At 43.3% G+C, this 16,646-nt stretch overlaps 1 protein-coding gene across 1 annotated transcript in view; it reads right to left on the bottom strand.

The window, feature by feature from the left end:
- Positions 1 to 13,660: 13,660 nt before the first annotated feature.
- The window catches only part of PDIA5 (protein disulfide isomerase family A member 5), a 93,310-nt gene continuing 90,324 nt past the window's right edge, over positions 13,661 to 16,646 (bottom strand). Inside the window, exon 16 of the mRNA XM_014940273.1 lies at positions 13,661 to 14,920. Coding sequence (XP_014795759.1) covers positions 14,840 to 14,920 — 81 coding nt within the window. The 3' untranslated portion in view covers positions 13,661 to 14,839. The remainder of the gene's footprint in view (positions 14,921 to 16,646) is intronic.

A 16,646-nucleotide genomic window follows, 5' to 3' on the forward strand; every position in this document is an offset into this window, starting at 1 on the left:
GCCTGCCCTGAGGTGGCCTAGCGGCACCGCCGCCGCCGGGGGGACCTCGGGGCGGCGGGGCCGCCCCGGTGCGGGGCCTGGGGCGCCGTTACCTCAGGTGCGGGCGGCCCGAGGGGAAGGACGTGCCTCCCCCGCCCCGCGGTGTGCCCTGCCTTACGGTGGCGTCGCCTCGTGCGGGCCTCCCCCCTTGCCCTGATTTGTGCTAAAACAGAACCAATTTTGTGTTCATTAATTGTACTTTGCAGCTAAGCCTTTTCTCTCTGAAATTAACAGTATATTATGGAGACACTGTTCGCTCTCAGAGAGATGAGACCTGGTTATTTATAATTATGCCACTAATTGGTATGCAGAGAGGCTCCTGCTTGTAACAACCAAGGTCAGCTAACTTTGTGGTGTGCCCCATTGGAGGGTCAGAAGCAGAAAAGCATAGAGAGGTTGCACCTGGCAGGGAGGGGCAGACAGTACAAGTGACCCAAAACGGACCAACAAGGAGGGTGTTCCGTCCCATCTGCATCATACTCGCTATAAAAGCTGAGGGATCAAAGAGTCTGTGGTCCTTCTTCAGTGGCTGGTATCCAAGAGGACTCTGTTTATCTACCTCCAATCCCAGTCTGTGTGTTCTGGAATCCACATCCAGAATCCCAAACCACTCCACCCTGAACAGGGCTGCCCCGTCAGCCTTCAGCACCTCTTTAAACAGCCTGAAATGCCTGCTGGGTTGCTGGGGAACTGGGTTGGGTTTGTGGTAAACAGATTGAAGGGTTCTAGCACCACTCGTGTCGCAGAAAGCCCCCAGCGTGCAGGGCAGGCAGCCTCACTATTGCTTATTCTCTGCTTCATGCATCTTTGGCTAATTCTTAATTAGCCTCATTTTCAAAAGAAATGAGCTTCGGTAATTGTCCATTTCGGGTTCTCCTGTGCAATAACTTTTAGCTATAGTTGGCCAGTTTCCACCAGGTTTAATGAAAGCATATAGAACTTGGCATATGCTCGGTGCTGTATCAATAACAATATGTGTTACGTGTTCTGATGGGGCAGCAAACGTGGCTGCCAATGGGGAGGACGTGCGATGGTGACCTACTTGTCACCAGAAAAAGGGCACTGAGGTAACACCGGTTGCCAGACTAATTTCACTCATACCCAGACAAATCAACTGGGCATGTTTTGACAATAAATGACAATACAAGAACGAAAGTTTGCAAATCTCATTTCTGATCCCAGAGTGAGGTTCCTATTTTAAAACTACTTTTCTTTACTGATATGAGAATATTTTTCTCCCTGTATCACTCTTTGACTTTCCTGTTTTCCTACCATATCACACAGTTTTAGTCTGCTGGCTCAAATCTCAAATGAAAGCAGCTTATTTCCTCGCTAACGCCTTTTAATTTCTCCCTCCATCTGTTACTACTTCACTATCCAAGTGCTTGTAGCATTGCAAAGAGTGTTGAGGTAGAGATAATATGCCTTGCACTTGGGACTTTCGGGCTCTACTGAGCTTTCATCAGGTGCAAGGTAATGAGGAGGCTGGCACTGAATCACATTAGCTCTCTCCAACCTCAAGTCTTCCTTCTCTAAGCAGCGTAAACTATTTTTAGGTGGACACCTATAGTGACTCCAGGTACTGGTGGGGTATTGCCTCACTCCCTACCCCTGAGATAGTCTCTGTGAATGCCAGTAATCCAGGTGAGGTAGAATGATCTCTTGGATCTTACCACCAGGCATAAATTGCTATCACTGGAGATTTATTTCACCCTTTCAGCCTCCAGGCTTTCTCCTCTGTGCTTCAAGCAAAGCTCAGCCAAGCTGAGGAACCAGAGTGCTCTGTGTCAAACAAGGCTGCAGCAAGGGATACAAGGTTAACTGTGGACATGGCGTTGTGTAACAGAGGTGGAGGGAAAACTGGCAAAAAGAGAAAAAATGTTTCCAGAGGAGACTCAAAATGAGACAGGGAAGCAGTGAGGCAGGGGGTCAGGAGAAGCAGCTGGCATGGGGATGTGGGAGAGGAAGGCAGGTGCAGGTGAGCAGAGGGGCTGCTGCCAGAGAGGTCACCTGCAGGCACTTGGTGAGGTCGTTTGGCTCTGAATGTAAAAGCACTGGGCAAGAAGTGATCTCCCAGAGACCACAGGTGAAGACCCTTTTCTGATCAGCCTTCTTGGGGTGAAAGCTCGTTGCTGGGGAGAACTGCCAAAGATGTGCAAGGGATGGGGGGGGTCTGCATGTTTGAATGAGCACCTTCACATTTCCAAGTTAGTATCTTGGCCTGTCAGGAAGAAACCCTGTTCTCTGTCAGGCTTTTGTAGAGCTGAGCACGGGAACATCTCAATCCTGACTGACTAGGCACAATTGTAGCATAAGTTTGGAAAATGATACAGTAATCTAAATAATTTCCAGAGAGTCCTTATCCTGTATAAACAGTGAACAGTATTACAAGCTGCTGCACCATTTAAAGCTCATGATAACATCTACTATAATGCTGAGAAGTAGTGATTACTTAATTAGAGGCTGCCTAAAGGTTTGTGATAAGTGCATACATGTGTAATTTTAATTTTTATAGTTCTTCTGAACTGTTTATCTTTCAACCCTAAAATTCTCTTGACCTTTTGTAAATGTTTTGAAGGAAAAAAGATAAGCATATTGCATTTACATAAATAGGACTTTAAAAATCATATACATATCTATTAGTAAAGACTTACGCATTCCTAGAGGAAAAAACCATCATATTCTTTATTTTCAGGTGAACCTGGCCCCAGGAGGTTAAATAAATTGCACAAGATCGCTGAGGGAGGTAGTGGCCAAGTCAGAAGTGGGGTTACAGCTCCAGCAGTCAAAGCGCTCATGGAGAACTTAAATCATACCTGTTATTCAAGAATTTGCATGGCTAACAAGCCAGTTACACTTAAAATAGCTTTTTTTTCTTGTCCCAGTGACTCCCTTAAGACACAAAAGCGGTAAAACATTGTTACAGGGGCACCACACAGCAAATAAATTAGTGAAAGCTGCAGCTGGAGATAAAACTGAGATTCATAAGAAGCAAATCCAGTCAGTGCGAAGGGAAACCAAAGTGGAGGGAGGCAGGGGCTTCAGTGGGAGGAGAAGAGATGAGGAGATGAAAAGGAGTATGTTGAAGGGAGAGCTGGGTGGGAAGGATTGGTGCCGAAGAAGTCCCTGTGGTGCCAAACCCCTCAGAGATGGCAGAGATGACATGCGTCTTAATGAGCACAGCAAAATAATTAAGCCATGTGCTGGCTTAGTATGTCATCAGCCAGCTGAAGGCAAAACCCAACAGCGAACTCTCGGGGACAAGTTAGGGCGGGATTTATCTCACCAAAGTTTAATGATCTGGATCTCGCCCACTGCGAAGCAGCTGGATGTTGCTATTTCTCCTCGGTTACTGCAGGGGGAGCAGACACCTCCAGGCGCATTTATACGCCTGGGGTTTAGGTGACTAAAGGTAGGGAAGGTAAACCCTTCGACTTTGTTCACTGGATTGACACGCGACTTTTAAATCAAGTTTCCCCAAGGAAAAATAGCGAGCCTGAGGAGCTGGCAGGAGTTGTGCTCGTGGGTGCTGGAGTCACAAGAGGAGCACAGAGGCAAAGGTCTGACAGGACCCTCGGAAGGATGTTTAGAACATTCAACTTCAGTTTTCTTTGCAGCATATTAAACTGTGGAATATATCAGATTGCCGATCCACTTTGTAACCAATTTTTATGGGGAAAGTAACAGTCTTCTCTGATTTAGGCTAATTAAACCCAAAGCCAAAACCTTCTGTTTACTAAACATCTTTATAATTCTATTGCTTCTTTCTCTGGACCTTTCCCCCTTATATCTTTCTTAAAGATTGGTGATTGAAGCTGGAAGTATTATTCAAGCTTTAGCTGGAAACTAGACTAATAATCCATTAGCGTCTTCCTGTTTCTTGGATGGTAATGCCAATTCACAGATATGTTGAATCAGGGAATTTATGTTAAGTGCAGCCCAGCTTCATCACGAGTGCCTAAAACTCTGAATCAGGCTCCTGAAATCACAGCGCTAGCTAAAAACCCATGACTTTTTAACACTTCTGCACTCTAAAAAAAAATTGCATCTGATTTTAGAGGTTTGAGAGAAACCTGTGTCCATAATCACAAGAGCTAAGATTATATTTGCTGGAATGAAGCGTTCTTGCTAACACAGCATCAGCTGGGTGTGAGCAAGGTCATAAAAGTCAGCAGCAGAATATCCAGTTTATTTCCTCTTTTAAAAGTCTTCTCTGACAATTCAGTCGTAAGGGCCTGTGCTAGGAAGAAGAGTTTCTTTCATGGAACAATAGTGTTTAATTCTCAAGGGCTTTACAAGTCTGAAGCCACCTCATAATGTCACATAAAGTGTCTCACTGGTAATAAATGCAGAAGTTAGAACAAAATACAGCATTATCCCAACGGCTCTTGATGCACAGGGCCCAGCATGATCTCCCGCATAAAGAACATCATATTTCTGAAAAGTAATCTTCACGCTGCATCTCAATTAGTTTGAAAAGCAACGTGTTGTTAATGCATTTTTTATTTACAGAGCCATCAGTATTGTGGGCTTATGGAAATAACACGAGTGAGCTTCTCTGATGATTGTGTCCCAAGCCATTCCAACAGCAACGCTCTCTCTCTTTGGGGCTTTTCCGCTTACTTTATTCCCTTTCTGGTAGAAGCAGCTGATCTGGAAAGCCACATCAATATACTCCTAGTACGCATAATCCCTTTAGTTCCCGACATGACTGTAATTGAACACATTGGCAGACTTTGTTTGTATTTAAATATTTTCATAGAAGAGAAAGTCATTCCAAGCTGATCACTTCATGAGGCCAAAAATTTCATTAGAAACCATTTAGACAATTACAAGAAATAAGAAAATCATTATTTGTAAGTACAGTTGTGCCATAAACACTAGAATTTATATACAAAGAACTCTTGGTCCCTAAAGAAATTTGTCTTTGTTTATAATAAGAGCCACAACAAACTTACTTGAGCAAGAAAAAAAACAACCCACACATAAGGCTTTGTAATCCACAGTTAGGATGTTCTATTTGAAATTTAATTCAGAAGGTTTCTTAGGGCTGAAGGGATTATTAGGCACTGTAATATCTAATAAGATTATAAGATGGAGGTGGTAGCTCACTGTAATAGAAACTTGCTAAGACACAGGAATATACTCAGACATAGGGACGGGCAGGACTTTCTGGGTTACCAAATCCAGTCCCCAGGTACCACAGGCAACTGGATCACATAATCCATTTCATACATTTTGTGAGCTTCACGTTAAAACTAGGTATGATTTTGGCCCTATAATTTTTACATCCTCACTCTGTAGGGTGTACTCTTAATTATTCATAGCCAATTTATACCCACTTGCTCATACACCAAGATTGCCTACCTTTAATATTTCCCCTACCTGATGTAGTTACAAGTACTGATCAAACAATATCTCGGTTTTCAGCTGCTAGGCTAAACGAGCTGTGTACGTACACTTTCCTTTCATGAAAGGTTCTCCAGTCTCTTCATTTCAGCAGTCCTTTTCTGTACCCACTTCATTGAGAATCCCGGTTTCTTTATGGGAATGATCAGAATTGTTGTTTATTCCAAGTAACATCTTATTGGAGTCTTATACAACGACATTCATGCTTCCCTTGCTCTTCTGGGAATGTTTCTCCTGTTGCTTTTTAGAATTTCAGTTGTGTTTTCCATGGGTTTCCTGCAGAATTTTTTCTGCTGCTCTCTTACCACTTCTGTGGCCTTGCTCTTCAAGGACATTCAGTTCTTGCTGTGGGATATTCTGAACTTTCTCTACGCCAATGATACCCCCTAACTTTGTGACTTCGATACTTTTTAATGGATATCTCTGTTTTCCAAATGGGTCATTAATGAAAATAATAATAATCAGTCTTAAGACGTACTTCTTAGGAGCTCTGAATGATTCCCTTTTAACACAGCTCAGCTTCTCTTCTTCTAACACCCTGTGTGCCTTCCAGTTCCTCTATAAATACCAGACTTCTCCAGGTTGGAGATACAATTTTATACACAGCTCGTCATCAGTTACTTTACGGAAGTCCAGCCAGTCAGATTTCCCTTCTTTGTCTTGTTAATTAATTACTGTATCAAAGAAAGCTATTGAATTAGTCTGGTATTATCTAGCCTTAGTAAATGCCAAATCCATTTTACTGTTTTCCTCTGACTGTCATGACTTCTATAATTCTCTCCTCCCACATTCCTTCCTAAAGCCTGACATAAAACGTTGATGTACACACAGCAAAATATATTGTGCCTTTTGAGTGAAATCTGTGTTTTATTTGTCTTTGGTATAGATTAGTTATTCACATCAATACGTATTTTTGACTAGCAGTTAGGGTTGAGCAGCAGTTACAAACGCATTGGATACCTCGCTATAGTCACTAGCAGAAATGTATATGATTTTTTTTAAATTCTAAATACTGCTAGTACCACTCTTTAAAGGGATTGGAATATAAATTCAGCATGTCGCTCCGATTGAGACATTGCCCCACGTCAGGGGGGTCTTTTCCCGAGCAGGTTTGTCATCCAACTCAAACATGAGAAATGCTGCAGAATATCAGAGGACAGCATGTACGGTGACTTGACGTGTCAGGTGATCACAGGTAGTGGGCATGGAAGAAATACAGCTTTTGAAGAAACAGAGAAGAGTTGGGAAGGATTTGGCTGAGAAGTACTGGATGATTGTTCCAGATAGAGATAAATTACACATGGTATTGTCGTCTTCTTTGTGCTTAATTTTTAATTATGTGTGGGCAGTGCACAAATTGAAAGAAGAGCTGGTAAGAAACCAAATCGAGACTTGAATTTCAAGTCCAACACTGACCCACAGACTTCGCGTGTCCTTGGGCAAAACGCTTTCTCCTTTTTTTTCCCTCTCACCGCCTCATCTGTAAAACAGAGATAACACTACTTCTTTTTCCCCAACCTGACTATTTACATAATAAAAGCCTTTCCATGCATGACAGTCTCTTATATATTTGTATAGCATCTAGCATAATGAGGACCTGGATCTTGGGACTACAATGCAAACAATACACAACAATTAAGATTATACATCCACCCAAAATATACCTAATGCACCTCATACTGCGGTTCCTCGCCGGAGAGACATGACTTTATTGCAGGGTGAACTCTGCTTCTGTGACTTTTTGTTCTGCTCTCTCCTGCCTAAGGAAGGCGCAGAGGTGGGTTTTAGGAAAGTTAGGAGTCCTGATCCTTTTATCATCTTCTGCAGGTGGAAGGAGTGATGGACCCCAAAGTCCAAAGGGACCTGCCAGGAGCTGGGCAGCATCACGCAGAGGCTCTGCAGAAGAGAAGACTGAGAGGGGAATCTCATCAATGCTTATAAATACCTAAAGGGCAGGTGTCGAGATGATGGGGTCAGACTCTTTTTGGTGGTGCCCAGCAACAGGACAAGAGGCAACGGGCACAAACTGGAACACAGAAAATTCCATCTCAACATGAGGGAAAAAATTCTTTGCTCTGAGGGTCCCAAAGCACTGGAACAGGCTGTCCAGAGAGACTCCTTCTCCGGAGAAATTCCAAACCCTCCTGGATGCATTCCTGACCAACCTGCTCTAGGTGGCCCTGCTTTGGCAGGGGCGTTGGACTAGATCTCCAAAGGTGCCTTCCAACCCCTACTGTTCTGTGATGCTGTGATTTCCTGTGACTCCTCCTGCTGTATCAGGGAAGGTCTGCCTTGAAGGCAGCTGGTTCTTCTCTGGAAAGGGAAAAAAGGCCTCAGCAAGCAGCATCTTGTCCATGTTGCCACCGGGGAGGACTGGATATCACTGCGGGACAGACCAAGCACAGGGCTGTCCTTTCCTTCTCTAAGCAGGTCCTGCACTCTGGGAGAGGTCTCGGTACCTGCTGGAGATGTGGTAGGAAACAGTAGATCTGATCAGCCCAATCCACATTCATGGGGTGGGGCACAGTAATAAAGCCTCCCCTCACCAGCAACCTGGAGGGTACAGGATGTGAACCTCATTATTATGCTTCCCCTTTTCCTAGGAAATGTTATCTCAAGAGTTCATGCTCAGGTTGGGAGACAAACAGCTTCTCACACTGGAACTTTCTGGGAAGTGGGAAGCTCTTTCCCCGTAACCAGAAGATAATGCCAAAACACTGCTCTTGGCGGAGATGAGTTTGGGTCTGCTGCAGCTTCTCTGCCTGCCAGGAGAAAGCAAAGCAGAGGGTGCTTGGCTCCCCGAGCTGGGGACTGCAGGCCCCGAGGCTGGGTTGGCTCTGCAGCTACTTGGCATGAAGGGCAGCAAAAGCATGCATAAATTAGAAACTTTTAAGGCCAATTTCCTTATTTTGTCCCAGAGTAACTGAGTGAGGGCACTTAATGTTTGCAGCCCTCCCCGTAGGCAGGTGACATCTTTTAGTGCTTCTCTTGTGTTGGCGGATATGCTATTACATTAATTTAATTGTGCAACACTGCCCTAGCTAAAAAATACAGACATTTAAAAAAAAACTAATTTCATTCTCCCCCCCGCCTCCTTCACAAATTTTTTACAAACAAAAAAAAAAAAAAGAAAAAGCAAAGCGATGGCAACCGGATTATTAATAATACATAGTAACTGATTCATTCCGTTTCACGTCCTGTGCAAGGAAGATTGCATTGTGGTGTGGCTATTGTTGTGTTATGGGAAGGGAGACTAGATATCAGGTGTCTGTTACAAATGTTAGGCACAAAATGAAACACCCACACACGCTGAAAGGACCATCAACACCGCAGGAAGAATTACTCATTTTGCAAGCAGAAAAATGACAAAGCAGAGGAGTGACAAATGCTCTAGAGCTCCAATTTAATGCATGGGCTAAGGGCCTTTTTTTTCCCCAAGTAAAGACTCCTAACTCTTGCAGCGTTTCTTACTTCTCCATAATTTAGCTGTGCACATATTTGGCATTTAGAGTGTGACGGATTTACACATTTTCTACCAAATGAGCTGCAAGAGCTAATCAGCTCGCGCAGAATTGCACATATTAATGAAGACGGCTCTTCTGCATGCCTGCGATGTAGACACCCACTTAACTGGGGCACCAGAGACTAATTTGAAAAGATTTTGTTCACGTAGGAGCTTTTTTCCTATGATGAATGCTTGCAGGGAATCATGTGCTGTAGAGAGGGAGGGAGCAGTATCTGCGAAATCTGACTAAATGATTCTCATTACTGAGCGATGGAAGAGCAATAGGAAAGATAATTTATTAGTGGCTCAAAGCTAATGAGAATAATTAGCACTATGATGCTTTCTAAGCAAACACAGAATAACTGTTCCTTAAGGAGCATGTTTTCCCTGTGAGAACTGTGAGTGCTCCGGGCAGGAGGACAGAGCACTTCTAGGGGCAGGGACCACGTCAGGCAGCTGGGTGGAAACACCTGGACATCCTCCTGGCTTTAATTATGGGCCAGCATTGGAGCTCTGATGCCCTTAATTCTGGGCTAACAGACCATCTTTTTGCAGACCTCAAACCCAGCTACAGCGGGCTGATGAATACACAGAGTTTACACTTCAGCTTAACTCCTCGGAAACCAGAGTCTGGAAATCGCTGCCTTAGATACTGAGATTTTTTGCAACATTGCATCGTACTGAGCCTGCCAAAACCTTGGCAAAAGCCGAGCCAGTCGAGGGTGCTTCGCAGGGAGTGATTTCAGTGGTGCTGGTCAGTCAGGCGTTCCAGGAGTCCTGGTTGCCAGCAGATAAAATGGTATTTGGAGTCTTTTCCTTTGCAGAAACACCCAGGTACTCTCCTCCTTTAATCAGTAAATAAAAGCAGGATGCACAGAGAAAGCGTAGCGACTTCTCACGATCCAGCCAAGTAAAATAACGGGAGAAATTTTGGTTTCCAATGAGTTCCAGCAGAGAGCAGTTCTGTACACAATTGGATTAGCCAGAGGGCTGCACACCCGCGGCTCCAGCACAGCCATGGAACGCTCAGGGATGCTGGGCTGCCAAAGGCAAAGGAAATGCCAGCCTTTGGCCCCAACACTCAGCACCTGCTGATAAAAGCTAATTTCAACCCCCCCCTCAGTTTTCAGAATTTACTCCTGCAATCCCGGTGTACCATTACAGACCCAATCTCACTAAAGTAAGCCTATTAAATTAAAATGAGGTGCACGTGGACAACAGTCCTCACTCCCCTGAGTGTCGTTTCGAGCAAATGGCTTGTTTCATAGTTTGTAAAATGCAGTTGGCAGTGCTTTAGTATTATTCTAGGAAATCCAGACAGGCAACATTTCTTTCTCTTAATATAGCACTATAAAGAACATAAAGAGTGATTTTGCTTTTGATTTTTAAAAGGAAAACAGCCTATGGAAGGGTCTGTAGACTAAGCCACCAGGTCTTGACTTTTCTTTTGAAAAGCAGTAAGCCTCTAAAATCAAAATCATCCGTGAAGCAGTTCCACCCGAAATGAGACTCTGTCTGAAGCATTCTCTTAGAGCTTACTCATGATGGGAGTTGCATCTGCTTTTTTACTCCCCAATTAAATGCTGTAAGGACTCTCTAATCTTTTTTTTTTTTTTTGACCATCAATATCAATCTTTCCTTATGGATGACTATTGAGAGAAGTCAGCAATTATCAGGGACCTAATTTGGCCCGCGTGGGAGTTTAGAAAAATTCCCAAGGCTGTTTTCACCCAGCTGCAACAAGTTAGAAGGGGTTTGGGGGGAGGTCAATGGGGCTATCAGATCCAGAATGCAATTTTGCAGGGGGAGGAAAGAGGAAATGGACAATTGCTAAGTTGCTTTTCTTGATTCAGATTGGAAAGCAAGTTTCTTCCAGTCTTTCCTGTAAGAGTTCATAGAATCATAGAGTCATTTTGGTTGGAAGAAACCTTCACGATCATAAAGTCCAACCGTTAACTGCAGTGGTAACTGCAGTTACCACTAAACCATGTCCCTCAGCACAACATCTACATGTATTTTAAATACCTCCAAGGATAGAGACTCAACCAGTTCCCTGGGCAGCCTGTTCCAATGCTTGACAACCCCTTCAGTGAAGAAATTTTTTCTAATATTCAATCTGAACCTCCCCTGGCACAACTTGAGGCCATTTCTCTTGTTCTGTCATGTGTTACCTGGGAGAAGAAACTGACGCCCACCTCTCTACACCCTCCTTTCAGGTAGTTGTAGAGAGCGAGAAGGTCTCCCCTCAGCCTCCTTTTCTCCAGGCTTAACCAACCCCACTTCCCTCAGCTGCTCCTCGTAAGACTTGTTCTCCAGACCCCTCACCACTAGTTGCTGTAGTTTGAACAAATAAGGACATAGTTATTGGGTCGGAGATAACTCCTTTACAACAGAAGCCAAATTATCCTCTTGGGTTGCAGGGGACTGGGATAAAAGCATGTGATTATCTTGGGACTTCAACCTAGGTCTCCCATATCCCAGAGTACTCACTCTCCTGGGATCTTGTCAGGGCTCCTTTTTCCTTCCTTTAGTGGATGAAACAAATCCAACATCTCAGGTTCTACCATTAGATGGGGAAACCATTTCCCAAGCAGCTGCTGTCAGTCTGCACACAATGCTTGGTCCTGCTGCCCTTCATTCCTCACTCCGATTCCACAAGGGGACTCAGACCTGTGGGGTATTTATAGGGTGGTTAAACCAACACTGGGGGGCACAAAGTAATACACAATCCTTGCTCAGTTTCTTTGCCACGTACACATATTACCCCTTCTCAACAAGACCTAATCTGCTTGGGGTTAACGGCGTAGGGGGCATCCCTGGCCTCTGAATCACACCTTAAAAGGGCTGAAAGAGCAAACCTGTAATTGCAGAATCTCTGATTCACTGCAAACCATTTGTTATCAGCAATTAAGTTTCTTGCTGATAAATGATTCATGATTTGAAAGCCCAAATTACTCACTTTTAACCGTGGCAGAAATTCCTATGTGGTTATGAACGCCGGGGCTGTGCATCTACTACTAAGGGCTAGGAAATCTGAGTGTGTGCAATGCCCAACCGTTTAAATACACAAAGTAAGAGCTCTTATATATAATATACTTTTCATTCACAGTTTGTAGGAAAAAAATTCCAAAGTATTTCAATTTCAACTTGACTGAAGCAAATATAAACATAAACGGACTTCACTAGCAAATACAAACACCAATTTCTGCTTCACTGGAGGCAACAGATTTACAACAGTGTAACCGAGATCCAGACCGGGTCTCCTAATTAAAAAGGCTTGGAAGCAAAGCTCGTAGCTCACGGTACACTCTAGTTCACAGTAACTAAGGCTTTTGTCAGCCATTCAATGTAATCATTTACAGTGTTCAAAACTGTATTTTTCAAAAACCGTTCAGACTATAAACCAGATGAGTCACGACCCTGTAACAGAAGGTAAATTATTCTCAAATATTTTATATTTGTGCATTAACACATGATTAGCCAAGAAAAAATGAATGCCCCAAGTCCAAAAAGTAACTGACAAAAGACTGAAGGGAAAAATGAGAATCCCTAATTTTAATTTTATTATGGTGTAACCAGCTGTAAGGAATTACTGGTCTGAAGCACAGTGTGCAATTGTCCTATCCTAAACATTTACTAAAGCCTACAATTCAGAATGATCCTGACAAGTGATGTCACCATTGGCAAGCTATGATTTTTTTTCCTTTTTTTTTTTTTTTGAAGTCTACATTTCTCAGCAATTAGCACAAACACAGGCACAGCCTATGCACAGAAATGCTCGAACATTTCTGCAGACTGTATTTCTTTAATGCCAGCTGCTTTGACTCTGAGATTAAAAAAAATTCATTTAAGCTCTGGACTGATCATACTTGTTAGTTTGCTGATAAGCAAAAGAATTCCTGTTTCAAATCAAATGGCATCAATATATATCATTTTGTAAATGCAGGGCAGTTTGCTACTGAAAGTTCGAAAGAAAGAATTACCATGATCTTATGCAAAAGCACTAAACACAACATGAAGTAAGTATGCTAACAGAAAAGAAAAAAAAAACCCACAGTAAGAGACTTAATAAATTAAGCTACTTTCACACTAGGATATTATGTACTACCCTGCAGCTGATTTTTTGAGCGAAGAGACTCATCAGGTGCTTAATAAGAGAAGATACTTGGCACAGCTCCATTGCCATTCAAATTGATGTCATGGTTAACAAGCTGGCTACCATACAAGGCCAATCAGGCTACTGGTATTCCAGATTACTCACTAATGGCTTCAGCAGCTTAACGAGTGCCAAACATACAGTGCCATTAATTGGGCAAGAGAGAAGAGGGGAAAAAATATCGAGAAAGGAGGTAAGATGCCATTCACCTCCTGATCAGCACAGCACCGAGGTGTCCACAAGCATGGCCTTCACCAAGGAACCCAACTGGCAAAAGGAAAGGAGATGGGCAGAGTGAGGAGCAGGAGGAAGATTTGAGACCCAAGGCACAGCTCTTCATGGCAAAAAGCCGTTTCATCCACCCGTTGAGTGCCAGGGCAGATGGAGGCCACCCGTCGTCCCACTGTGCCACCCAACACACCTGGACACCGGGCTGTCCCCAGTGAAGGGGTGGTGGGCACCCGTCCTGCTTGCGCTGGCTCTTCCTAAGCCACCAACACACCAACAGCTACAGTTGCTCACCCAGCGGGGAAGAAGCTGAACAAGGCTGATTAATGATAAAAATACTTGTCTGTTTCAAAATTTATTTTTAGTTCAAAGTGAATCACAACTTCCTGCCCATCCCTCTCCCCTCCTGTGAAGACATAAGTACCTCCAGATCAACATCTATTTTTTTTTCTTTAAAAGTATCAAGAGTGTAACACATTTCAATTGCTGCCAATACAGGTTTTACACTGATGATTTTGTCAGAGACAGATTGTTTACGCAACTCCTTAAAGAGCAAAAAGGAAAAATCCCACATACAAACGCAGATCAACTTTTGGCATGTAAACATGTAACGTACAGAATTACTGCATTATCAAAAGTATTATGCATTTATCAAAACAGCTGAACGTAACACTTTTCCAACATGTATTTGATATGGCCCAATCATAGTTTGAAGGGAGATTGTATATCCTATAATGGTAACTGTATACCCCTATAGGGTAATCCCTCCGGCCATAACTTACAGAGGCATTTGACAATATTGATGCCAAAAAAAGGAGGGTTCAATTTTACCCATACTCTGCTGCTTTTTGATACTTGGTTTAATTAACTCAATACATTCTATAAAGGTATGTACACAGTCCTGACTTAAAGACCAGAGAGATTTAAGTGAAATCAATAGATCTGGACTGGTCAATGTTAATGTCTTCATTAACTCAGATACCTTATTTATCCCTGAGCACCTTAAAATTGTTCCCCCAAATCTCAATGAAGAACATGTAACTATTTCACAAGAATGTAAAACTGCATTTGGATTAATCTGTGTCTTACAAGTCCCACTTTCCTTCACTGGTTTAAGAAACAAAACAAAACAAAAAATGTGTCCCCTCCCCTTTGTTTTTTACAAGTACTGCAATACCTTTTAAAAAAAAAATCACCCTATCAAACAACATCACCTACAGACACACTACAGACTACAAAAATATTGCATAGGAGTGTCAGTGGGCATAGTCTCACAACATGAGAGAAAATGCTAAGTTTTCTTTAAAACATTATGGCAACATTCTAATTTATTTTCCTTTTAAAAATCAAGTGGTTTCACTTTTATTTCAAAATTGTACAAAATGGCCATGGCTGTTTATAAAAAAAAGTCTCTGTCTTGAGAATATGTGAAGTCTCAGGTGCATTAACAAAAGACCTGGAACCATTCACAGTGCAGCGGAAAGCTTCTTTTGAGGCAGAAACTACAATTCATCCTTCTTCTTTCCTACTCTTTCATGGTCTCTTTCTCTCAGGGTTCGCATGAAAGTGGTGAATCCAGACTCCTGGTTTTGAAGAAAGAAAAATATGGGTCATATTTTTACAAACAAACCAAAACAACGTGTCAGGAACGCTTTTAGCTTCTGTATCCCACGGCAGAATATAAAGTAAGGAACAGTTATTGCTTCCGCATCGCCCCATCGTGCAGTGCTCTGCTCCAGTGCTGCTCCGCTGCAATGCAAGGGGAAAATATCCACCCAGATGCCACACGTCAACCTTGAAGAGATCGGGCACAGAGAAAAAGACCCTAAAGCTGACAGGACAATGTAAAATCTGTCCCTAGAAATGCCACCGATGCCTGTTTGTCAAAAACACTCATAGACATTTTCATGCCACATTTGTATGCTACCTGTGTCACTGTGCATGCAGTTAGTGGATCATCTGTTGGCCATACGCACATTTGCTGCTGCTCCTCATTCCTTAACAGTTTTGACAATGATCTTCCTCCTTTTCTATACATTCAGATGAAGAGAATTACATTTTTTCAAGTTACTATCAAAATTATTGTCAAACAATTTCAAACCCGGATGCCTAGATGCTGACCTCTGTATTTCAACAACTTGAGAGTTTCTGATTTCTAAGGCTGCCAGATGCCAGCAGTTTCCTTTTGAAAACAAAACAAAGAACCCCAGAGCTGGGAAGCTTTTTGAGAAGATTGAACAACAAGAACCTGAACTTCTAAAACCACTTACTATTCTTCCATTAAAAAAACCTGAAGTGACAAGTTTTGGCCATACATCATCTGAGGACATCTGGCAATCACTAGGTCCCATGGGAGGACCCCAGTTTTCACAGCAGTACATCTGTAAGTCATTTAAAGTTCACTTGGGTCAGAGGGTGTCCTGACTCTTCCTTGCTTGAACTGCTTGGGGTGAAGTGCCCTAAAAATCTCTGCTCTGGAACTGCAATTCCTTTGGAGGTGTGGAGGTGTGGAGGACACACCGACCACAGGCTACCACCAGGGGACATGCTCTTCCCCATAGCCAGTGCTCCAGTGTGGGGTGGGAAGGAGCTGAGATCTCCTGCTATGGCTGCTGCTGTAGCAGGCCATGTTCCTCCCACGGCAGCTGACATCGCCTCTTTTCTTCCCTGCCCACGTGAAATGATGATACAGCAGCTGGACCACACTGAACTAAACGCTCATGGACATCTACTGATTTAGTGCCAGCATCAGGAACAGAAAACAGGTCCGCTGCCTCCCACTGTTCTCTCCTGAGATTTGTTTCGCAAGGTGGGAGGTGATTGGCCAACGTGGTTCCAAAGGGCTGTCATGATGATGAGAAGTTCTTTCACAGCGCAACCCCTTGTTGCTGAAACAGATGTGTGAACAGACCTGGAAACTCCGTGGAAGGCTCTGTGCTAAGCACTGCCTCCAGCATTACCATGATAGGAGGTAACAAAACCTAATTTGATGCTGCACAAGCAGAAGACCATAGGTCCCAGGAGAGGTGGAGGGGGAACAGTTGTCAGCAGCAGAGAGATTGCGGTGTTCCTGTTGGGCAATTTAATTCTACCCAAGAAAGGGCTGGCTGCACGCAAGGGATTAGTCAGTCCACTTTCCAGCACAGGGATAATCATCTCCCAACTGCTGCGGCCTCACAGCACTCCTGTCTTCCTAAATTCTATTTATCAGCCACCACAGATCCTTCCTTTCATATATCATTTCTATAAGTATGGGTTAGAAATACAAAGATTGCGGCCGAAATTTTACTTAATTGTTGGCTACTGCAC

This window comes from Calidris pugnax, unplaced genomic scaffold, assembly GCF_001431845.1.
Source record: "Calidris pugnax isolate Ruff unplaced genomic scaffold, ASM143184v1 scaffold21, whole genome shotgun sequence".
Taxonomy (NCBI): Eukaryota; Metazoa; Chordata; class Aves; order Charadriiformes; family Scolopacidae; genus Calidris; species Calidris pugnax.